The sequence below is a fragment of the Thunnus thynnus genome, chromosome 23 (genome assembly GCF_963924715.1).
Source record: "Thunnus thynnus chromosome 23, fThuThy2.1, whole genome shotgun sequence".
Taxonomy (NCBI): domain Eukaryota; kingdom Metazoa; phylum Chordata; class Actinopteri; order Scombriformes; family Scombridae; genus Thunnus; species Thunnus thynnus.
In genome coordinates, this window is record NC_089539.1 from 3,010,215 (window position 1) to 3,034,828 (window position 24,614).

Sequence of the window (24,614 nt, forward strand, 5' to 3'; positions counted from 1 at the left end):
GTGTACTTTCAATAGATTGAACTCCAGACAAGATAGTATCATGCAAAATAACTTTATTTTGTATTTTTAGACTACAGCCACAGACCTGAAACCACAGCCAAGTAGTTTTCTTGTCAGTTAGACACTACAATATCCATTACAGGATAGGCATACACATTTCCTATATTTTGCCCCACTGAAAAGGCACTGCACCGATATCAGACACGAAGTAACGGCATAATTCATCCCTGTGCTGCTTGGCTCGGGTTGTAGCATTGGTTGTGTGTGGCAGGGAAGCCTGCTGTAGGTCAGGGCCTTGTCTCCATCTTCCTCGGACCGTGTCATGATTTGGTCCTTCCTGGTCAACGATCCCTGCCATGTATTGGTCACAGCTCTCGGTCTGTAGGAAGTTGTGCAGAGCACAGCAAGCCAAAATAATGTCCTCCACTTTGGCAGTGTGTTGAATGTTAATGGTGGTTAGAAAGACCCAAAAATGATTTGCTAGGAAAAAGCATTTTCTACCACCCTCCAAGCTCGTGACAGCCTGTAATTGAAGATGTGTTGCTCTACAGATAGCCTGCGGTTCAGATATGGCTTCATGAGGTACTCCTTCAAGGGAAATGCCTCATCTGCCACAATGCAATAAGCAGCCAGCTGGTCAGAAGCAGGATGCAGGGGCAGGGATGTTGGATGTTCTCTTCTCCAGAGCATCCTGCAGTGAGCATCCACCAAACACTCTGCCATCAGAAATCCGCCCATTGCAACCAACATCTACATAAAGGAACTTACATTTGCTGTCAACCAGTGCCATTAGGACTATGGAAAATGTATGCTTGTAGTTGTAGAATGTTGATCCAGTTCCTGGTGGGGGGGGGGGGGTGGTGGTGGTGGTGGTGTTGATGTGTTTCCCTTCCAAAGGACCTAGGCGGTTTGGGAAGTTCCACTGAGCCTGGAATCCATCGGCTACTTCCTGCCACTCTTCCATTGTGTGTCTGAGCACTGAAAAACAAGAAAATACAATGTAAAACCTATGATGTCAGACCCCTGATAACTTGTAGTCATGTGGCCATGTGTCGCTGTCCAAATGCCTAAAGACGGCACTATAAACCTCATATCACACATACCTTCAAGTATTTCTCTTTTAAAACCTGGTAGATTGCTGAACAGGTTTCAGGGACCAATTGCCGAATTGTTGATACTCCTACTCTGAACTGGTGAGAAAGGCTCCTAAAGCTTTCTCCTGTAAATATTAACAAGCACATAACTCAGTTATCTATATTACAGGGTTCCTACATCTTTTCCAAAGTCAAATCATGCACTTTTCAGGCATTTCAAGGTGCATTTTCAAGCTTTTTCAGCACCTTACAGCTCAAGTAAATTACATATTTATATACAGTACATACAGTATATGATGTTACTGATTATTGCACTTCTTCGTCACATTAAATTAGACCTCACCCTTACAAAAGCATAATATACATATTTACATTTTTCATTTAGCACACACTTTTATCCAAAGCGACGTACATCTTAACCCAAGCAACGTACATCTGAGAAGTATATATGTGTGTGTACATACAGTACTGCGCAAAAGTTCTAGGCACTCTAGATGTTTAGATTCTTATCCATTTTGCAATACCATCAGGAAGGTGTCTGATCGGTCCCAAATGTATTCATGACACGACAATGACCCCATGCATACAGCTAGAGTCATAAACAACTATTTCAGCAACAAGATGAATGATGAGTCCTGCAACACATGGTTTGGTATGGCCCCCTCAAACCCTGACCTCAACATCAATCTGGGATTACATGAAGAAGCACCTGAGATGGCCTAAATAATAAATACACAGAAGAACATTCTATCTCCAGGATGGAGACCTACCTACAGACCTACCTGCAAGTTACCATGAAAAACTGTGTTAAGGTGTACCGAGGAGAACTGCGGCTGTTTTAAAGGCAAAGCTGCTCACAGCAAATATTGATATAATTTAGGTTTCTGCTGTTTACTCAACTTTGTAAGAAGTTAATTAATAAATTAAAACAATTTATAACAATATTTTTGTAAGCATTCTCACTTTACTTTTAGTGTCTAAAAGTTTTGCACAGTACTGTTATATATATATATATATATATATATATATATATATATGTGTGTGTGTGTGTGTAGTGACACCTTTAGCTTGCCTACCTGTTGCCAAGAAGCACAGTGTAATCATCAGTCGTTCCCAAACGAAGATACAATCCCGGTAGTTAGTGTTTTGCCTCTGGATGATTGGACTGAGAAGGTCCTTCAACACGTGAAGCTGGACAGGAAAGAGCAGAGCGAAATTTTTGAAATCGGAGGTTTCATTTGTCTCCAGCTCTTGACACAGGTTCGGGAAAGCCCCTTGAGCCTGTCACTGTAGTATCCATGCTTTCACCCATTTAGTGCGGTTTCTCCTTATTTTTCCTCTCCGCCTCTTCCTTTCTTCCTTCAAATGGTACAATGCCAGTACCATTTGCAACTTATCAGACATTTTAGTAGCTCTACAAAACCGTCTGTGGCGAGCAAGAGTGGTGTGAAAATGCTAGGCAACCGCTACTTTGTTTCTCATGGATTCCTAGGTCTTCCGGTTTCCCTTTTTGAGTTCATGCAGGCGCAGACCGTACGTGCTAGTTGGCTGTCAGATGTAGTCTTTGTAGTGAGTTCAAATGCAACTGACACAGGCCAAAATGAAGCGACTTGAAAAGACGCAACAGTTGGCTTTCGTCGCTGCTAGTTCTTTGATGTCGGTTTGGTGTGTCACAGCTTTTAGATCTCATTAAGTTCTTTTCTCTCTCAGAATATCATACATCATATAACCAACAAATAAGGATAAACTTGTACTACAATGACCATATTTTAACTGGTAGTTTTAACATGAAAAATTTACCATGAATTTCTTTAAAACAGATGTCTTTTTAACTTTAACAATAAATTATTTACAATGGATTTCCCCTGTCACGTCAACATTTGTATTCTTACAGTAACAGATTGCTTATTCTGAATCTCTTATGTCAGAACAATTAATATCTTAACATTTAACATTACCTAAATTATTTGCTGTATTGTTACATTTTTATGCACCATTTTAATGTAACGTTACTGTTAACTTAATCATGAAAATAAACTGAACTATCCTTTATGATTCACTTAACATGTACATCTAGCAACCAAAATCAGTTAAATTACCATTTAATTGCATTACAAAACATTTAAGTGCACTATTCCCATTAAAAAATAGCGATTTTAATGTTAGAAAACAGTGCAATAGTCCTTTAAAGTTTTGACACGGTGTCGGTGGCTCCATTAGCCAGAGCTAGCGATTAGCTTAGCGATTAGCTTAGCGGTTAGCAGCTGGCGAGCTTTTCAGACTATAATTACAATGACACAGTTGCACTAAAGCACGTAATAAACATTAGACCACATTTTCACAATCACCGGTTGGTCTTTATGAAAAGTATCTTGACTCAACAGTAAGTTAAATGCAGCTTCCCTTCACAGTGGCTAACAACAACAGACTAACAGACAATGTGGCAACTCACCGGAGTTTCTCAACATTAATAACTTGACAGAAGTTGTTTCCCTCTCGCTCACAGTTGGACCTCTATTAAAAGAGCAACTTATTAGCATTGTCACATGGACATTAATCTGACATTTATGACTATTTTGCGGTGTTTCATACCAGGAAATGCTCGGTTCTTCTTGTTTACATGTTCGCGCCATGGATGTACTATAAGAGCTGAATACCAGACTAAAAACGGCGCCCATTCAGTCCTATAGTAGTTGCTCACCTGGCGTATGCGCCAAGAAAAGTTTCTAGCTTCCGGGTTTGCTTCTGCGTTGTGCGGCCCACTGAATAGGCGCAGTAGTGTTTCCCCCGCTGGCCCCGCCCGCGAGCTCCCACTCGGCCCATATACTTTAAATTGTGATGACGTCACGGATTTTTAAATCGCTTTTCTCGGCTCAAGGAAAGTTTTACAAACACAAAACCTCCATGGATCAAAAGTCCTCTTATTCTCTTATTATACATCCATGGTTCGCACATGTTTGCTGTGTTGGAAGTGCTGCTGCAGTAAAAAAGCAAAAGGTCACGTAATTCCCTCAACCTAACAGGCGCACAATGTATATATGCGCCCCCTTGTGGGAACAACATCTAATTACATCTCTAAATTACATACATGGGTTTTGTAGCCCTATAATCCATGTGGGTTACATAATGTTAGGAACACAATATTTTTCTAAAATTTTGCTAATGTTAGTTTGCATACACTACTGGTAGTATACCCTGGAGTGTTTCAAATTGAGCAGAGATGTGTTTTATTGTTTATGAGTTCATCTTGCATCTTTCCTTAAGGCTTTCATTCTATATGCTCTAATTACACAACCTTTCTAGGACTAGAAAGTCTCTTATTTTACTATTGTAAACTACAACATTGGCCATTTTCTTGCTTTCACTGCAGTTAAAGGAGTATTTGATTTCTGTATAAGTTAAGAAATACAGAACCCTTTTAACATCCCATGGGATAAAGTTAAATGTTTTGTTGTCAAACTAAAAATAAGGCTGTTGCTGAAAAGTGATACACTCGTCTCTCAGCCGCTCTCTGCTCCTGTTTGTCAGGAAGTCAACTTCGCCTGGCGTTCTCTCACAATGCTGGGCGTGTGCCATGGCCCTCAAGTGATCCTCTTGTTTGGGTGTCTATGAAGCATTAACCCAAGGCCTGATGGGTGGGACTGTGGAGCGCCTTCACAATACTGAAACAGATCCAATTTCTGTTTGCATGATTACGATCTGAGGCAGTTATATGTAAACACAGCAGGATAGAGTAAGTACCAAGTACAACAGAACCATCACGTATTGCTCCAATTTAAATAATATTTTATATTTGTGCTTGAAGCTAACTGTGTTGAGCATGACAATGAAGCACAGAGTTATGGGTTAATATCCGGGCTGCCTGCAAATGAAGAACACCACCAGAGACATTTCAAATGGAATAGCTGATGATTGGATTCTCATAATACATGTTATTTATACATTTCTCTAAGATTTATCCAGAACTTTAAAGCCTACAGTATATGTGTAGAATTTGAAGATTTCTGACTTTGATAAATCCTTGTGGTAGTACAAAAAAACCCTCACAGGCAGCACAGATGAATGTGTGCAGCACATAGACTACACCAATTATCACCCTGGTTGTCACATTTGTTGCCGCACTAGTGACTGGACTCTGGGGATGATCATGTTTGTCATCCACTTTGATCCAGACCGAGATATCTGGATGAATATTAGATAACTCACCATGACCTTTTGTACAGACATTCATGGTCTCCAGGGGATTCATCAAAATGACTTTTCATCTAGCACCATCATCAGGTCAGATTTTTATTTATTGTTTTTTTTTATTTATTTTATTTATTTTTGTTTATGGCCAAAAACTATTCTGTATTTTGTATTTAGTGCTAAAAAGAAAAAAATAGTATTCTAACACACTGATGATGGTGAACATTATACCTGCTAAACATGCTAGTCAGCATCATCACTGTGAACATGTTGGTATTATGACAGTGGTATTTAGCTCAAAGCATCAAGTACAGATGCAGAGAGCTGCTAATATGGCTGTTGACCAGTGGTTCCCAACCTTTTTGGCTTGTGATGCCTCAGAAGAAAGCAATATGCTGTTTCTTTTAATCAGTTGTATAGCTCAACCAAAGTGTTATATTTCTTTCATATATTGTCCCATTTTAAGGATTTACAGCCTTGAACAGGTGAATGTTTTCAGTATTTCACAAAAAAAGCAAAAGGCAAAAAGAAAAAAGTCAGAAAAAATGTGCTCAATTGGAAAAGAAAACCTTTTCTGTTATGTGTGTCAATTTCACCTTTTTTGACCCTTCAGAACCCCCCAGGTGGGCAACTACTGCAGTAGACTCCTAGTCTTGTGGTACAGAGACATCTTATTATCTTTCTTTAGAATAATTGGAAACATGATGTAATCACAAACAATTCTACAAATATGGGACTTTTACTTTTGATTGGATACATCCATCTTTTAATCAAGTTCAAGTTCTTTATTGTCACTTCTGTGGTACACAGTCGGCATACACAGGAGCAAAATATCGTTCTCTACAGTGCAACATACACAAAAGATGAGTCACTAAAAATAATAGTTATCATAGTAATTAATTAACATTATTGTTAAAAAGCTGCAACATCCGATGCCTCTCTTTTATGCAACACTTTTCATGTGTTTCATGGGTTTAATTGGTGAAATTTTGGTAAGCTATGTAAAATGTCAGGTTTTGGTGTTATTCACTTGGAGCTCAGAGGAATTTCACTTTCAATCTCTTAGTTTTCACCACATTCAAAAACAGGGAGAAACCATCCAGAAATTGCTTTCCTTGCTTCTATGAAGATGCAAGTAAATACAGATGGGTGATAAATTAAAGGAAAAACCAGTAGAGGTCTGAATGCTTGACCCCTCCCCTTAGAGTGGAGGGTCACTGCAAAACAATAGAAAGTTGTTCTGAGTCATCACCTTCATACTATGATGAAACATTTCTATCCTGATGGGAGTGGTCTCTTCCAGGACAACAATGCCCCAATTCACAGGGCACAAGGGTTCACTGAACGATTTGATGAGTATGAAAAAGATGTGAATCATATGCTATGGCCTTCACAGTCACCAGATCTCAACCCAATTGAACATCTATGGGAGATTTTGGACTGACGTGTTAGACAGCGCTCTCCACCACCAAGATCAAACACCAAATGAGGGAGTATCATCTGGAAGAATGGTGTTCATCCCTCCAATAGTGTTCAGAGACTTGTAGAATCAATACCAAGGCCATTGAAGCTGTTCTGGCAGCATGTGGTGGCCCAACACCTTACTAAGTCACTTTATGTTGTTTTTTCCTTTAATTTGTCATCAGCCTGTATCTCTGTGGATGTTTGCAAATAAGGGTGTAATGGGTAATCCTGAGTTACAGAGATTCGCAGAATACACCTCCCAAATTTCAAATGATTTGATGATTTAATTTCCTATTGGGAAGGAACATTTAAAATGGTAAAGAAAAAATACATACAGCTGAATTAAACATGTCAAAAAGTTTTCTGGTGACAAAACAACCTAAATATTTAAGTCCAGTGGAATCTTTTTACTTAAAACATAGACATTTTAAGAGTAACAAGTCCAAACACCATTTAATAAAACATATACTTTATTTTCTTGGTGCAAGTCAGTCATTGCACTAGTCACTTCATTTTCATCCCATTGTCATTCCACAACAAAATTCATTCACAATCAACATCAAAATCAACAAAACCACAACAAGCAACCAAACAGCAATCTTCAGAGGTTATGGTATGCATGAAGCCATGATTTTCAGCTCCTCACACAGGAGCACACACACTAGCTTATTATACTCACAGAAGGCTTGTGACATCAGGTCATATACTGCAGCCAGTCCTACACATGGAGGTCAAATAAACATGGTATGGTTTATGTCAAATGAGAAAGCAGTTGTTATGGATCTTATTTCATTTCTATTCTAATGTGAGAGCTTCCACTGTTATATTCACTGATATACTCCGACAGGGAGTGGGATTAAATAGAACCTGGTATCAAACCATTCCCTTAATGTATAACAACATAATTAAAGCCCAAAAGTCCACTTAAATGCTTTTTGGAGCTTTCAACTGTATGTCATGGCCTTCTTCAGTGACTGGAGCTCGCTCAAGTGTCATAACATAACCTATAAGTTTGGAAGGCAAACCCTAAGATTCAAAATTTATGCCACAAAAATGTGTGTGGAGAATCTATTCTTCATTTTCCTGATAATGGGTATATTTTGAATCTGACAGCAGCCAATGGGGTTGCATGAGCAGGATGGAAAGGTGCATTTGGCAGTGCAGACAGATTACAGATGATACTGCAGATTATCACATCGGGACATTAAGGCATTCAGGTTTTGTCTATTTAAAGGACAATTGTTGTGGCTGATTATGTCACTTGTAGTTACTTAAAGGCGCACTCCACTAATTTGACACATCAAGTACAGAGGCTGGTTGACTGTGTAGTTGTATAATGTCTGCTGTGGCTCTGCAGGAGCTCTCTCTATGATGTCTGATGATGTCATAGTGATGTGATCAGGGTTATATCAGTTTGGGCTTAGATACTACAAATCTAGAACAGAAAGCCTGCATTACAAACTGGGCATGGAGACATTGGAGACTTACTTGGCAGGGAGGGTCACACTAAAAATGCTAAATGTAGGATCCACTGCTTTTGAAGCTTGACCCATGCTAGGGACTAAAAGTCAGGTTATCTCCACCTGCATCAATTTAACCATTTTTTAAAAGTCTTTCACTTTATGGAAGTGCAATACAAAATATTTGCAGTAACCCTTTAATATTAACACTGTAGATTATAAATGGTAAAATGAAACTTGGCTGTGGTGAAGGTGCTCAGCCAAAGACTATGTGTGAGGTAAAAGACGCACAACTGTAGATTAGCAAGGCCAACAGAGTGGAAAACCTCTGGAGAAACAATCTAGCTCCTTAAGTCAATTTCAGTTGTCACAATCTTTTATTCAAACCTTTATTCATATTATGTTAGGGGTTATCTTGACTTCCCAGACTTAATAGCCAAGACTTGAGACTTATTTGTAACTTGCAAAACAATGACTTTGTCCCACCTCTCCTCTCTGCAGTCAAATGTGAATGTCCTTGATCTTTCTTTAACCATCCACCGACTCCTGCTCAATGAACCCTTTGATCCCAGTTGAAGACCATGAGATGGGGTTGAAAGCTCTGAAAAGTTGGTTAAATTAACCTCTGAGCTTAGATTTTGTTATACATACTGTTCCCAAAGTTCCAGAATGAACTTCCACACTCGTTCCCTTCATCAACAAGTTTTAGCACACACTTTCACTTCACTAATTTGAATACATGAATAATTCTCATAGGCAGGATTGAATTATAATCTGTGTTTAAGTGCAAGAAAGAAAAAACTTCACATGAACCTAAATAATAAATCAATTCAACTCAAATGTCTGCAGCATATGTGTAGGTTGAAGTAAAGCTGATGCAGACTGGGCAATGCATGGAGCTCCCAGTGGTCTTCAACTAGCCAGTCCCTTCTGCTTACACTAGGAAAGGCTTCTGGACTGTGGCTTGACCGATCTCCAGGACACCCAGTCCGCCTCCGAACACCCTGCAGTCCTGACAAGTTCACCTTCCTCCTCTGCTCTCACAAAGGAAGGTTGTCATAGTACCCAGGTCCGTTTTATCCAGCAGCCTGGTGGCTGGTGTTTGGGCACCAGAGGGCCGGCCAGTGCCCTACTCCCTTGATTTGTGCCCTGGACGGTGCAGCATCCAGGGGAACTGTTGTGGTCTATGCCCCCCCTGTCAGTCTCCTCTCCAGCCGATCCAGCTTAGCCAGGTTTTCCTTCAGAAGTTTGGAACCAGGGCTGAGAAGCAGGGCTCTCTGGTAGTACATCCTGGCTGCTGCATAGTCTCCCTGCGTACACACACACACGCAAACACACAAAACAATACATGCATTACAAACAAATATGTGTTCAATCCAGAACCACCTGGGGCTGTTGCTCTGTTATTAGCTTAATTATGGTTTAAGGTTTAAGGATGCACATACACAGAGTTTTGGTGAGTAACACTGGGTGTAAACAACTGCACAGGGCAACTTTAACCTGCACCTGTAGTGTCCTGTAGAAATCACCTAAACGCTACTAGAGGTCACTGTATCTGAGGTTTAATTTAAACCTGCTGCACACCTGGTTTAACAGAAGTTTAAGGCCCCACAGGCAGTAATGTAGTTAGTGGAATTGGAAAAATCAGACTTCTAACAGCTGAAACCAATTTCTTTAAGTGTTGTTTTCTGAGAGGTTCCTTATGAATCACTTGTGTGTTCACTTATTTTGACACAGCAGTAAGGCTGAACCTAGCACACCACTGTGTTTCAAAACTCTGCAAGTTCCACTTTAGCTGAACCCCTTCTTAACCACAGCTAAGCTAGTTGGATGCTAAGTGACACACCCACAGCCCCCTGACACCATTCACCATTGTTTTACAAGAAACTTGTAATGAGGAAGTTTGGTCAGAATTTAAACTCATTGCTTCCAGTAAGAAAATATCTTCAGCAAAGTTTGCATATCAACAGCAACAACAATGAGGATTTTCACCCACAAGCTACATGGAATATGGTAATAACGGAAAATTTGGACAAGGCTAACCAGATTATGTTTATGTATTTACATGTTTGTCAGTTGGATTACCAAGAGTTTAATGTTCAAAATATTTTTCAGCTAAGACACAGCAGTGTATGGTAGCTTTTAAAATTGATTAACAATTCTACCTTGATGTGCTGAATCCCTCCCATGTTCATCCAGGCCTGGGATTGGTCAGGTTTGAGTTCCACAGCCAGCTTGTAGCTCTAGTGGAAGAGAAAAAAACACTGTGGTCAATATCATGACATTTTATCAGAGCATCAGAGTCACAAGAGTCACATCCATCCACTCAAGACACAACATAACAGTTCGCTATTAAGACGATTCACTGTGGTTGTAAAATGTCTGAAGACACTGATTTAGGTCTGGGTCAGACATGGCAATAAAACCTGTCTGATTCCAACCATGCAGCTAAAAATACAAGTGAAAATCTATCGAGAACTACCGAGGATCTAATTATCCAAACCACGCTGAAATGTGCTCTGGGAAGCATGTGACTGTGTTGGTTAACACTATTTATTTCCTATGGCTTTCTCTTGACTTTACATTTTTTATTTTATGGGTTGAAAACTTAATTCTGTTCATTTTATGTACACTATAATCTCTGCCTCTTTTGTTTTCCTCTTTCACTTTTCTTCTTCCTGTGAAGCACTTTGCAGTGTTTCTTTAGAAAAGTTATGTATAAATAAAGTAGGAAAGTACAGGTTTAATTAATAAGATTGTTACTAGCTGCATTCCACTTAGGTGTGCCAGGTCAAGGACAATGGTATATGCAGCTTACTGATACACCTAAATGGAACAGAGCCCTCATTAATGTTATTAGTTACACCTGTGGTTTCCCTGCTATGACAAGTAAAAATACTGTGCTGTGAATAATGTCCACTGAGACATTAGAAAAATTGTTTAACTTCCTGGAAAGTTCACTGTGATGTGGAACATTTTGTGGCGTCCTTTGAGATGTGTGTTTTTGCTCAGTATTCAATATGTCAAGGTGAAATCCAATACATCCATCATGAAAAGAAGAAACACTGCACTGTTCCAAACAGCTATTAACACAGCAAAGACCACAGCGTGCATCAATAAACTTTATGTTCAGCCATGCTTTCACTGATCTCTGGAAATGATTTAAACAGACAGAGGACACATACTATTGCATTTATTTACTGATAGTAGCAGCTAGTTCTCACTGCTTCCCATGGAGAGTTTTTTTTAAGAGTCTGACCCCTCAAGATATTTTCCTCTTTAGGCTTTATATTTCAACTAAGTAGTTATTGATTATTCTGAGTGAGGATAATCACTGCACATACAAAGTCCATTTCCCCCCCCCCTTCAGACTGAAAGTTGTGAGCAGTGATGTGAATTCATAGGAAAAGACTTCCCATTTCAAAGCAAGACTAACCATATTTAATAACCTGTGATAAATGATTATCATTTAGTGCAGACTATAGTTGTATGAGGAGCACAAATTATACTGAAATATGCAAATGACTCTTTAATGAATTCACTGAATTGAAATAAAGAAATTGACACATTTTTGTCTGCTGCAGCCCTTATGAAAACTGTTCACTCAGTGACCTCTTTGCTACTTTCCTTTGCACTGACTTCTGCTCTGCTGTGTTTGGTTTGGTCTGATCACACCTCTTTAAATCAAGCCTGAAAGCTGAAATTCTATTTTCAAGGCCAAATATGATAAATAGAAATGAAAAGAGTTTGTGGTGTTAAAAAACGCTCAACATTTGCACCTCATTTATTTATGCTTCTTATCTTCAGGGCTGAGGATGTTTGAATCAGCAGCCAGGCGCTCTGCTCTGACACACTTGAGACAAAAAACAGACATTAAAGTCCTAAAATAAACCAGTTTAAAACCACACTTCAAACAGTTTTCCAGGCTGCTCGCCTCATGTTTGTTTTCTTCCTTCAGAGACTGTGATAATGCCAGTAAAATAACACTACATTGCACTGTTATCTGTATCAACTAATAATCCAGTTTCCCTGAACAAACACTGCTCACTTTAATGCTGCGGTGACCTGAGATGACCTTCTGGCTCTTCCTGTCATGTTTCCACAACATCAGTGTTCCCCAAAATGTGCTCAGAGTTGTCTCTCTGTGATTTGTTTGCTTTCTCTCCTCGTGAGCCCTTTACTCAGGAAGTCAATCAAAGCTTCCTGTGCTTTCCAGAAACTTCCTTCGCAGATTAAATCAAGGCCATGATTCTTAAGACAAGTAATTCAAAGTTTTCCAGCAGCTCTGTACAGATACTAACTCCCAAACTGAAAGTGAAGGCCGGCAGTCCCGTGAGACAGTTTGTAATTGCAGTAATGAGATGAATGTGAAGTGTGGTTGATATGCTGTTAGAACTGTTAGCTCTGCCAAGGTTTAGGTTTTTTTTACCTTTCAGTCATTGTGTTCTTTCAGCTGCATTTACAAACACTGTTTTGAAAGCCACTTCAATATATTCTATGCATGGGAAGCAGTGGGCTCTAGCTGCTACTATCAGTAAATAAATTCAGTAGAGTGTATCCTCAGCCTTTGAATAATTTCTCTCAGAGATCAGAGAGAGCAACGACTGAGCATAAAGTTTAATGATGCACACTGTGCTCCTTGGTGTGTTAATGGCTGTTTGGAACATTGTAGTGTTTACTGCTCTGCTGGGTTTTCCCCATGGATGTAATGGTTTTCACACTGACATAACCAAACAGGAGTAAACATTTCCAAAGGATGCTGTGAGATGTCCCACAACTCAGGCAGAAAACAAAGGGTGTGTCTCCTGAGATCAGTAATAGTGAACTTGCCAAAAACCATTCCGGTACGCTACAAGTTCAGCTGATTCTCTTCTCTAACCTTCCAAATGTACCTTTTCACAGCCTCACAGCTGCAGCTGATAACAAGATTATACTGCAGTCCAGTGAATAACAGCTAAGTTGATTTTGGAGTACACTTTACTGTGACATGCTTTGTCAGTAAAACTGACTGGATTTCTTGTTAGTTTATCTAAAATGATCTCAAAGTCACCCATGATTATTTTATTAGCTGGAAACGTTGCTTTGGCTATGACACTTCTGTACTTCTGCTTCCTTTTTGTCTTGCCAAACAGAGATGTGGACAGATGTATGGAAGCTTAGGAAAAATCCTCTGCCTTGAAATGAATAAAACTCAGCAGAAACTTGTTGTAAAATGGATAAAAGGAATCGGGCTATGACAAAAACACAGGAATAACATAACAGCAAGATACTGTCTTTTAGCCCCTAGTATGGAGCTACCTACAAATAGATCCTCCGTTTCCCATAATGTAACTCCATGGTGTCTTCCCACTTAGTAAATAAAAAATACTGTGCAGTTTCAAAACCTAAATTGAGACTGATTAATTTATAAAATTCTAAGATTTGACAGAGTTCCTCCAGAGCCACAGAAGACATTTTTGACGCTGTTGATGTTCATATTGTGCGGAGTTTCCCTTTGAGTCAAGTGTCTTAATCCTTCTTCCACCACTATCATTTATGAAAGCCAGGTGCAGCTTCTGGAAACTCTAAGGGAATGGAAAGCCCAGTCCCAGAATGCAGCTGGGCTGGGGGGGAGCTATGCTGCAGCAAAAATAAATATTTCTATTTCATTTTGTGCATCTGCTGTATTTCAGTGAACCAACTCAAATGAGAATGGATTATATTCTGCATGTAGAAAATGTCCAGTGCTGGTATTTGGCTTGGACTTCATCAAAAAATAACCTTTGTTTGTTATAGAAACAAATGCACAGAACATACTGTCATTTGTCTATAAATAATATTTATTTTCACCTGCAATTCATCATTACGAAACATTGAGCCATGCTTTTATAGATTCATGTAATTTGCTGTGGGCAATATTTTGTAAAAAATACAGTTTTTTCCATAGATCAGCAACTAGAAGCAAAGGATGATCAGTTGCTATGGACTACAACATTACATTATTCATAGATGTCTCCACCCTGCCTTGTTTTGAATGGGACTCTGGCTGGTTTTCTTCCTTGGTGTGGTTCATTTGGGCAGATCTGAACACAGTGATCATACTAAGACTAAAACAACCGCACAGAGATCCTTTAGAGGAAGTGATCTCAGTCTGGTCACAAACAAAATTCTGGAGCAGTTCGTCGGTCTTCTTGATATTTGGGCTGATATATTATACATATTTGGGAGCTTCTTCAGGACCTTCTTTCTGGGTTTATATGATTGCTCCTACCCCAGAGATATAACTAATGAGAGGAATGAAAAGTTCTTAACATGGTTTTTACTAATGTACTTTGGTTCGCTTGGATTTTTTTCTGTGTGAAAAGGAAAGGAGAAAAGGCAACAAGTTCACCAACTTATCCACTGATTCAGACCAGAGCAAACCAACTATATTTGAAAATGCCCTATAATATACTATCTTTAATTGCTTTCAGTAGCAACAGGAGAGGAAAAAAGGTGAAAAATGAGACAAAAGTGAGAGAGGAGATGGAGAGAGCAGTACCTCGAAAGCTCGGTCCAGCTGGTTCATCTCTCGGAGCTGGTTTCCTTTGGAGAAATACAGCTCTGCTCTCACTGTCAGGTCACTGGGATTCTGCTGCAGGGCTCTGTCCAGAGCATCCAGAGCCTGGCACAAACACACACAATCACAAGTCAACACACACAAAAACACCAAATATATGCAAGCACATACCTACTCTTTGAGTGTACTTCCTGGCCTGACTGTCGATTGTCACTGCTGGTTTAGAGCACAGCAGGCTCTGCAAAAAGTCTCTTTTACTACCTGATACTTTGACCTATGAGGCCTCTGAAGGAGAGAGGAAAAAAAGTAGATGATGCAGAGAAGAGGAGGCTAGAACTGATTTGAAGCAGAGCTAGCCAGACAGAAAGAGGAGGTGGACAGGATGATAATTTATTCCTGTCTTTCTGTGAAAGAGCAGCATCAGCTTGATCACTGCCACACTGACAGAGAGAGAGAGAGAGAGAGAGAGAGAGAGAGAGAGAGAGAGAGAGAGAGGATCTCAGAATTAACAGGCAGTTTGGAGGCTCCATGTTGTTGGGAGCTGCAGAGGCTGGAGCAGTGGATCCATGTTTAATTTCCAGCACAGACTGACCAAATACTGATGTTTCGTTTCTGGTCCTGGAACGAAGCCTAGAGGCTGTAGATACTCCCCACAAAGAACAATGAATACACTGGAGGTCAACATTTCAAACATGAGAAATTGTTCACACTGAATGTACAAATTATTGGGGATGTTTTCTGGGTGTATCCAGATAAAAGTAATTTTCTCCTACTGTTTTCTTTCAGTAAGTCTACAATGACTGCAAAAGGAGAGGATTGAGAGAGGAAACATTTTGGGAAGTGGGCTTATATTGCATATGTTCTAAGAGTGAGATGAGACGACGGATATCAATGTCAATTGTATGTCTGTGCATTTCTCTTTGTGTACAAATCAAACAAACTAGATGTACCATGTTAATCAGTGAGCTTTAGAGGTGTTGAAAGGTGTGTCTTATCTTTATGCTAAGCTAGGCTAATCTGGTTTTCTTTATTTGAGATATGTGGTATACGATAAGTAAAATTACAACAACTGAAAATGACACCATTTGCTTGTAAGCAGTGAATGTAACACTTTGCACAAAAAGTGTGACTGCCTGTAAGAGGAAATGATCCATATGTGTTAATTGGTCCAGCAGCTGTAGTGTAGGCACTAGGGGTATAAACTAATACGCATACATTAGTCAGGAATGAAGAAATAATACACTCTCAATGGATTCAAGAAACATTACAATTTTAGCAGTAAAACCCCCCCAACTCCATTATGTCACCTGATTCAGACAATTTACTATGTGTCAGGATCTTTAGCTGATGTCCATCAATAACAGACGTCCATAACTCAGTTTAGAAAGCATACAAAGAAGGCACTCAATATAACTTCAGCTTGACTGATGTTCCACACGTGTTATTTTTACCTCATGATCAGATACTGAAGCCTGGCACCTTGAAGACTCGACAGTAAAAGGAAAACTGAGGAGCTGAAGTGAGGGACTGTCTCAAAAGCGCAGTCAAATGGGCTGATGGAAGTTTGCAGATTTTTGTCTTTTTTTTCATAGACACATCAGACCAACTTTATTTTCATCTGGGCCTCCACCCATTATATACAAAGCTCCTGTTTTTAAAGATAATCATGTAATATGGCCCAATGCAATTCCGACTTGTATTTTTCCATTAAACTACTGTTCTATTTTCACCACTAATTATTTCTACACCAAACTTTAACAGTTAAACAGCTTTTTTTTTCCTTTTGTTTTTTTGATGGTGCAGTTCAAATACAAATTTTTTTTTCTGAATTTGACTAATTTAGGTACATGATTAAAATATTATGTTATTTTGTTGGAGGCTAAACCTACAGATATACAACATGCATAAAGAGCATGAACGGCAACAGAAAACAATGAAATACAGAAAATGAAGTCTAGACTATTTCTGACAACTTCTGGTATAAGTCACGCATACTCTTGATATAAATCTATATGCTGATTTTAGCTTTATGTGATACAAACAGATACAGAGAGTAGCTTTGTGGTACACCCATAGTAAGCACACACGTTTAGTGCTGGACTGCAGGAAAATGAATACATCTGTCTGTCCATTCCTCTTTGAATTTTTTGTTCTCTTTGTCAGCTTTCCTCTTCTTTGCAAACTTTGAAAACAACATCTTGCTGCAAGCAATAACGTTCACATGTCAGACTGACAGTGAACCTTGTTGTCATGGTAATGACATTATGCTTCACACACACAAGCGGCTGTGTTTAGTCTTGGAGTCTGCAATGCCTGTCACGTACTATACACGTGTACATATTATCCATCACACCAGCAAACACATAAGAAAACATATCCCTCCATAACATCTGATTGCAGTTTGGATTGAATGTGAGGTAGGTTTTAATTTTATTTGTTTAAAAATGAAAGGTTGGACCCATGTTTGTACACTTATACATACATAATGTACATATATCATCACTGACAATTCAAGCTGAGCTGCTTGCTTTTCTGGCCTTCTTCCAGCTGTGAGGGACTCCTCTCTTCCTGGTAGGAAAGCATTATGGCACAAGAATGACAATAACGTCCATCAACACTACACTGGCAATCCAGATGATTTTAGTATGCATGATGACATTTTATAGCATTGTACTGTAGACTTCCTGTGTGAACATTCCACACATTTACTGTGAAACTGGGTCACAGGGAAAGTGAAAGACAGAAAAGTTTAAGTGCTGATGGTGGTGATAGAACAGAGTGGGAGGATGAGTGGCAGCTGCTTGCCAGCAAATGGCCGCTAGTTTGATGTAAAGTGAGGAGGTGATTAGTTTCCACAGTAACCAATGGAGCGGAAACCATCTCCTGCTGAGAGTTTAACATTTCTCACTGTGATTGTCTAAATATGCTGTGCGTTATATTACCTCCAGGCAATAGATACAGAGGCCATGATACAGACCGAGACACACACACACACACACACACACACACCTCTGTGTAGTTGCCCCGCTTGCTGTAGATGGCAGACAAGAGGCGGTAACATTCAATACAGCTGCCCTCTCTGGATATGATGTCCAGGGTCATCTTCTCTGCCTCTTTGGTACGACCGGCCATGGCTAAAACCTGAGCCTGGAGGGAAACAGAGAGACAGGCAGAGTGTGTGTGTGTGTGTGGACTTGGAGAGATAGTCTGATTTGTACGGCTGCAGAGAGTCCTTTAGAACCTTCTCTGGGCTGCACACACACACAAAGAAATAGCCACCAAAACATACAAATCATTTTTAGTAGTGTGGATCTGATGGTTGACATATGATGATAACTACGACAGGTTTTCCTTTCACTCGGCCACAACAGACAGCAGGATCAGATCATAGCATCACTTTACTGTAGCCTCTAAAATTTCAAATATATCATGGGATTTTGATACCCACAATCTATTCACTGTCTTACATTCATATACAACATCCTCTAATTGGCTTAAATATCTGTGCTGACGTTTACTAATGGAGAACTTAAATGGAAGCAAAATGCCACTGTGTCTTATCCTATTACTATTCAATGCAGGCATGCTGCTAGAGCTGTGTGTGTGTGTGTGTGTATGTGTGTGTGAAAGAGAGAGACAGATGGAAACAAGAGAAATGGTGTATTCATGGCTTGGCCATGTTTGAGGCCAGACAGATGTTGTTTTGGTGAATATCCAGAATGTGGCAGCTTGTTGCCACACACTCACATTCAGATGTCTTAGTATTCCATGACTCAGTGAGTAATTGAATGTGTGTGTGTCTGCTTACCAGAGCCAGCCAGATGTCGGTGCTGCCTGGCTGCAGGGCGGCAGCCTCTCTGTACACCTGCAAGGCCTCTTCGTAGCGTCCGGTGTTGTAGTACAACGCCCCCAGCGGTGTCAGGATGTCCACCTTCCTCGTCACCTGCAGCGCCCTGCAGGACAAAGGTCAAAGGTTAGTGAAACCACATCTTGGAGGTTCAATATCTACTGCTCACCCATTATCAGTTTGTCTGCACCTAAATTTCCCGTTAAAGGAATATTTCAACATTTTGGGAAATAAACTTGTTTGCTTCATTGTCAGTAAAGTTAGTTGAGACAATCAATATCAATGTCTGTCTGTAAGTTCAGTACAGAGACATGTTAAACTGCCCCAAACAAGGACAAACTCAATCCAACATACAGTCATACAGTATATCAAGCAATGAATGAACGGAATTCACTTCTCTAATGAGAATTTTGTATCTAGTTTTAAACCATTACTGAAACAGCATCTACTGAGCAGAGACTTTGGATTAGTTTGTGAAGTCAATGTTGGGTTTATAGTTTTTGTTATTATGATATTATCAATGTATTAGAGTGTTCATGGATTAGGACTTTTGGTGCTTACTAAATACACACACAGGTTTTTATTTTTATCAGAGCTTGTATGTGTGTTTCTTGTAGTTTATGTTATTCTGTAAGTATATCATGTATGTCATGTTTTTCTTGTTGTGTGCGGTACATTTATGGTTGTCATGCAATTGTTATCATTGTCATTGTGAAAGAAATTCTGATTTGGACCCCAGGCAGAATAGCTGCTGTGATAAAGCAGATAATGAGGATGTAAATAAGAGGTAGGTCAAAGACAGATGGAAACACACTTTGAAAATCAGTATAAATCACTATACTGCCTTTTCTTATAAAGATTCTGTTCACTGCTTCTTACATATACTTCCATCATGAGTGGGAATTGATCCATTGATGTACTGTAATGGTTTACTTGTCTTTCTGTAGGTGTTTTATCCATTGGTTTTGAATGCTCTGAATTAACCAACTTGCCTTTCTTTGGTCTGGAGCGCCGATTACAAAATTTGCTAAATTTGTCTGTAATTGAATATACTATAATCTGTAATTAATCAAATGCTTACATTTCAGTATGGACAGTAACATATCATAGAAAAAATGTGAAGCATCAAGTGATTTTCTCAGTGTTAGCATTGAAAATATTACCACAAAATAACTTTTCTGAAGTTTTATCCACATTTTGATTGGAATTCTTTGTCTTAAAAAGTATTTCTCATCCACAATAAACATTGAACTATTTTACTGTCAATGTTTTCTGCAGCATATTATAGAAATGCTTCTCCTGACATAAGGACTGCCTGGCTAATGACAGAAGAAATGTTTAAATTTTTTTCACACATTAAAGGTTGTCTGTAGAGTTTTTGACCACTAGTAGTGCTGTGAAGCAGTGTGTCTCCATTTTCTTTGTATCATGCACACACGAGTGACATAATTCACATTCTTGCTGCCTGCTGCTGTTCCACTGAAATGCAGCTGGGAATAACAAGCTCAGAAACGCAGCAATGCACCAACAAAGGCGAGAAAGAAGAAGACTGCAAGGAAGCAAACAGGAAGGTAAGCAATGCAGATGTCAAAATTTTCAAAAAATCAGCTTTGCTAATGTTCTACGAGGAAGGAAATGCATTTAACCCACTTGTTAGACCTCAAGGATACACTAAATACATTTTGCACAGAAACACTGAATGAAAACAGTGGTGCTATATCACACAGCCCAGACCACATATTTAATGAGGTAGCTGTTAACAATGTTATCTAGTAACTACATTATATGTATATTATAAATATAGTATATACATCATATTGTGAGGAAACACATCATTATCTTTGTGATTCAGCTCAGGAGGTGACAATAACTGATAGATCAATAGCATTATGTGTTTGTTTAGTGGTAGTTATTCGTGTTATCATTCTGGGGAAAAAAGGAAACCTGAGGTTTTAAAAAAGTAGAGTCAAACAACTCAATCAAGTAGCTCACTTCACTCAGGAAAAACTGAGTGAGGTGAGCGGACAGCACTGCAGATCAGACACCAAGCTGAATTTAATTTGATAATCAGCAGCTAAACACATTTTTTATGCAACAGTAAAGTAAAACTGAAAATGCTGGTTATGAAAATGTACATATGTTTCCAGAGGGGAGGATAATATATATATAAAAAACAAACCAGTTACAGTAACAGCAAGTAGTATGTTCTTGTCAAAGGTCAGAGTCAGGTACAGAGCCTGGAGTCTTAAAATACACCGCTACTGTTGCTCTTTTTCTTACCTCTTGTACCAAGACTCGGCCTCTTTGTTCTCATTGGAGGAGCGGAGCAGGCGGCCCAGGTTCACCATGGCAACGTAGTGTGCCGGTTTGAGTCGAACAGCTTGCTGGTAGTGAGCGGCTGCCAGCTCTCCTTCTCCTAGTGGAGAGGAGAGGGCAAGGAGTGAGGAACGGAACAGAGGTTTGAAGGAATGTACAAGAAATGTGACAAGTATTAAGCAGGAAATGAGGCAGGAAACAAGTAATATGTGCAGAGTGAAAGAGAAGAAGGATGAATGGAGAGAATACAGGTGAAAATAAAGGAGACAGTGTGAAACATTCAAATCACTGAGAAATAATACAAACAGCAGAGAAGAAGAGATGCAGAGACAGTGATAGAGGTTATTGACAGTAAAATGTTTGATAAAACTTGTTATGATTTACAACTCTGGGGACTGCTGTTGTTAGCCCACTAGCTACTAACTCTTGCAGTTTATGTTTACAACCCTACCCACACGATTTCCTATTTTCCCCTGCTTTGGCTTCAAAGGCAAGGTGAATTTTGGTCGGACTGCAGCTTCAAACTTTTCACTTCAACCGCTCAGTTTTGCTGCAACCTTGGTGATCATCTTGTTGCTAGTAAACTTTTAAACTTGTTTCCTTCTCTGCTGTTATCAGCTGTCATTTCAGTGTCAGATTGATGTGATCCACCTCCACCTCCAGCCGTCTAATGGGTTCATCCAGTTAGCTCATTAATAATCTCATCCAGCTGACCTTTATGTTTTTTACTTCCTCACCACTCCATTGGCGAACTCCTGTACAGGTTATGGAGTGACTTCCACCATAGAAATGATGAAGATCCTCACACAGCTCTTCATCTCTTCCCATTCCTACATTCTTTAATACATGTATGTCTTTAAGCCCTGCTCTTAATTAGTTTCTTCTGACTGAGATGCAGTTGCTCTTCCTTGGTGCTGTGTTAAGGAGGTTTTGTCATTTGACATTTTTAGAGTCTGCTGATGCAAAGCACTGCAATCACATGCTGTGCTGCTGGATATCAAATTTAGAAGACAACAACAAGTTCAATTGGATGTTGTGAAAAGAACAATGTTCATTGGCAAAGAAAAAAATGGCTGTTATTTAACAGCCCACTCCTAAAATGTGTTAGACTTTTCAACAAGCACATAAATGCACAAAAAACTTGTTCTTTCACCGTCATATACAAGTGACAAGAACATGATTTTGACTTATTTTTCACTCTGATAGATTAGACGTCTGCAGCAAGTTTCAATTCTCTGGCTGCAAGTTGATTTTCATAATGCACTGAAAGGAACCAAATCAATGGCTGCCTGGAAGCTGGAAAATCAATTAGAAAAACCAAAGAACACTCAGGTGAATAGTCAGCAATAATATAAAGTGTAGGCAAAATATAATTAATTTGTTTAATCTGTATAACAAGTAAAAACTGTCACGGTCCAGTAAACTTGATCATTAGGCAGTTCAACTCACCCGTATCCACCAGAAACACTCCGTAGTTATTATGCAGGTCAGAGCTGTCAGGACAGTTCTCTATACCTTTCACATACACTTCATTGGCTTCAGGAAAGCGTTTCTGTGGGAGAATGCAGATGAAGTAAATATAGGATTACAGATATGAAGGAATGAACCAGGAAGCTGATGCTGCCATGAGGGAGTGTGTGGAACTGAAGCAGCTTCTCTAACAGTGTGTTACAGCTGCCCTGCTTTAATTCTGGAGTTATGAAGTGGTGATGAGTTACATCATGCCTCCAGGCATCGAGTCATATATGGTGCATATGTGTGTGAGTCTGTGTGTGAGAGAGATGTTGCTTTTGTGTTCTGTGGATGTTTCACCTGTTCAGCATAGAGTGAAGCCAGACTGGAGTAAGCATCTGCAAAATGTGGACCGAAGCGTATGGAGTCTTTCAGCAGCGTCTCAGCCTCTTTCTCCTTCCCTTGGGACCTGGAACAGATCATCATAATCATCAGAGTCAACATCCTCCTCTTCCTCCTAATCATCATATCTTAATAACCCTAACCCTGAAACTAACAAAAAGAGCATACTTGTGCAAAGTTCGCCTGGCAGAAATTTACCAACATATTGACCCAATCTGTGTCCTCCACACACCCCTGCAACCCTTATACATACAGTATGTTTTGGTCCTGTTCAAAGCTCAGAGATTTTTGGTCAGCCACTTGCAAAACGACTTCAGATGGGTTAAATGTTAAAATCAATGTCTGCCTTCTATTAGCACTCTTTGGTGTGCCAGGAGCGTCACTTCCCTGTAGCACAGCGGTGACTGATATGATGGCTTTTTTTGATGCTCCTGGCCAGAAGAAGAATACTTTTATCCTGGAAATCTCCCGTCCCTCCCCCTGACTCCACATGGCTCTACAATGCCACGCTCTTCCTCCAGCTGGAGAAAATTAAGCTTACACGTAAAGAGTCAACGGACTCTTTCTACAAGAGGTGGTGGCCTTTCCTTGCACACTTCCAGAGTCTGTCCACACTCCCTTTGGATTAATGACTACTCAGACTGGTCTTTGTCTGTTTATGGTACAATGTATATGCACCAATAAAGTGTTGAAATTAAAAATCTTAATCACCATCATTACTACCATGATCATCATCACTCTCATCATCATCATCATCCTCACTATCATCATAAGTAACAGGATCAGTGGCACCAATATTATTATTCTCTTATCATCATCAGCATCACCATCACATCATCATTAGAGATGCAACAATTAGTTGATTGACAGAAAATTAATTGGCATCTATTTTGATAATCAAATGATCGTTTTAGTCATTTTTTAAGCAAAAATACCAAAATATTTGCATATAACCTATGACAGTAAATGTAATATAATTTTCCAATATTTTCTTTCATTTTGTAGACAAAACGATTCATCGATGATTCAAAATAATAATCCACAGATTAATTGATAATGAAAATAATCGGTAGTTGCAGCCCTAATCATCATTGTCAGTAGTATTATTATAATATTTTTAATTACAGCCATAGATTGTACGCTTAATTAATTTCATTGCCGCACAATGTAACAAAGAAAGATGAAGGTCTGCACACTGTAACTACATGCTTAGAAGAGCATGTAGCTGTAAACGTCACTGATGGATGTCTCATTAAACACTGTAGCATCTCAGGGAGCTACAGTGTGCAGACCTTCATCTTCTTTGTTAAATTGTTTCTTTGGTCCAGCACCTATTTTAAGTCTATTGGATGTGAGCTTCTACTTCACTTTTTGATTGCGACACAATGGAACACATATGATTTATTAATTCACACATACACACAAAAAACAAACAGGGGCAAAGACACACACACAGACACACACACACACACACAGAGCTGTTGTAGACTTGCAACAGTGGATCGATGGCTCAGTTTGTGTGTTCTCACAGTTTTGCTGATAACACAGAGATGATAATGGAGCTGAGCAGCAATAACGGACTTCATTTCAGCTTCTATTATTGATGTAGTTTTCTATTAGAGGCAGCAGAGCTCAGTACATGCTATTTGACCACAAAACAAACAAACAAAAGAAACCTCCACAATTGTATAAAGAGCTTGTCATATTACAGTGGCAGGAGTCAGGCTAACTGACGACTTTCATTAGCAAGCGTGGCGAGTCATTAATTTTTAGGCCCTACAGTCTCTGACTGCAGTATGACTGATGCCACTGCAACTTTAGCTTACCATTCATTTCAATCGGAGTCCCGAGAC

The 24,614-nt window shown here is 39.4% G+C and overlaps 1 protein-coding gene and 1 long non-coding RNA gene across 3 annotated transcripts in view; both read right to left on the reverse strand.

Moving 5' to 3' along the window:
• Nucleotides 1-36: 36 nt before the first annotated feature.
• Nucleotides 37-3,817, reverse strand: LOC137176042 (uncharacterized). Of its 2 annotated transcripts, XR_010925781.1 has the most exons (5): nt 3,687-3,817; nt 3,547-3,608; nt 2,171-2,285; nt 1,104-1,219; nt 37-978 (listed from the first exon to the last, which is right to left on the reverse strand). It is a non-coding gene; the product is annotated as an uncharacterized lncRNA (long non-coding RNA). The 2 variants fall into 2 exon arrangements; XR_010925782.1 differs by lacking the exon at nt 1,104-1,219 and having other exon boundaries at nt 3,687-3,810.
• Nucleotides 3,818-7,198: 3,381 nt separating this feature from the next.
• tmtc1 (transmembrane O-mannosyltransferase targeting cadherins 1) overlaps nt 7,199-24,614 on the reverse strand; it is a 148,674-nt gene continuing 131,258 nt past the window's right edge. The window contains exons 13-20 of the mRNA XM_067582174.1: nt 22,720-22,828; nt 22,357-22,459; nt 20,872-21,007; nt 18,553-18,697; nt 17,754-17,891; nt 14,727-14,849; nt 10,372-10,449; nt 7,199-9,516 (exon numbers count right to left, since the gene is read on the reverse strand). Coding sequence (XP_067438275.1) covers nt 9,391-9,516; nt 10,372-10,449; nt 14,727-14,849; nt 17,754-17,891; nt 18,553-18,697; nt 20,872-21,007; nt 22,357-22,459; nt 22,720-22,828 — 958 coding nt within the window. The 3' untranslated portion in view covers nt 7,199-9,390. The remainder of the gene's footprint in view (nt 9,517-10,371; nt 10,450-14,726; nt 14,850-17,753; nt 17,892-18,552; nt 18,698-20,871; nt 21,008-22,356; nt 22,460-22,719; nt 22,829-24,614) is intronic.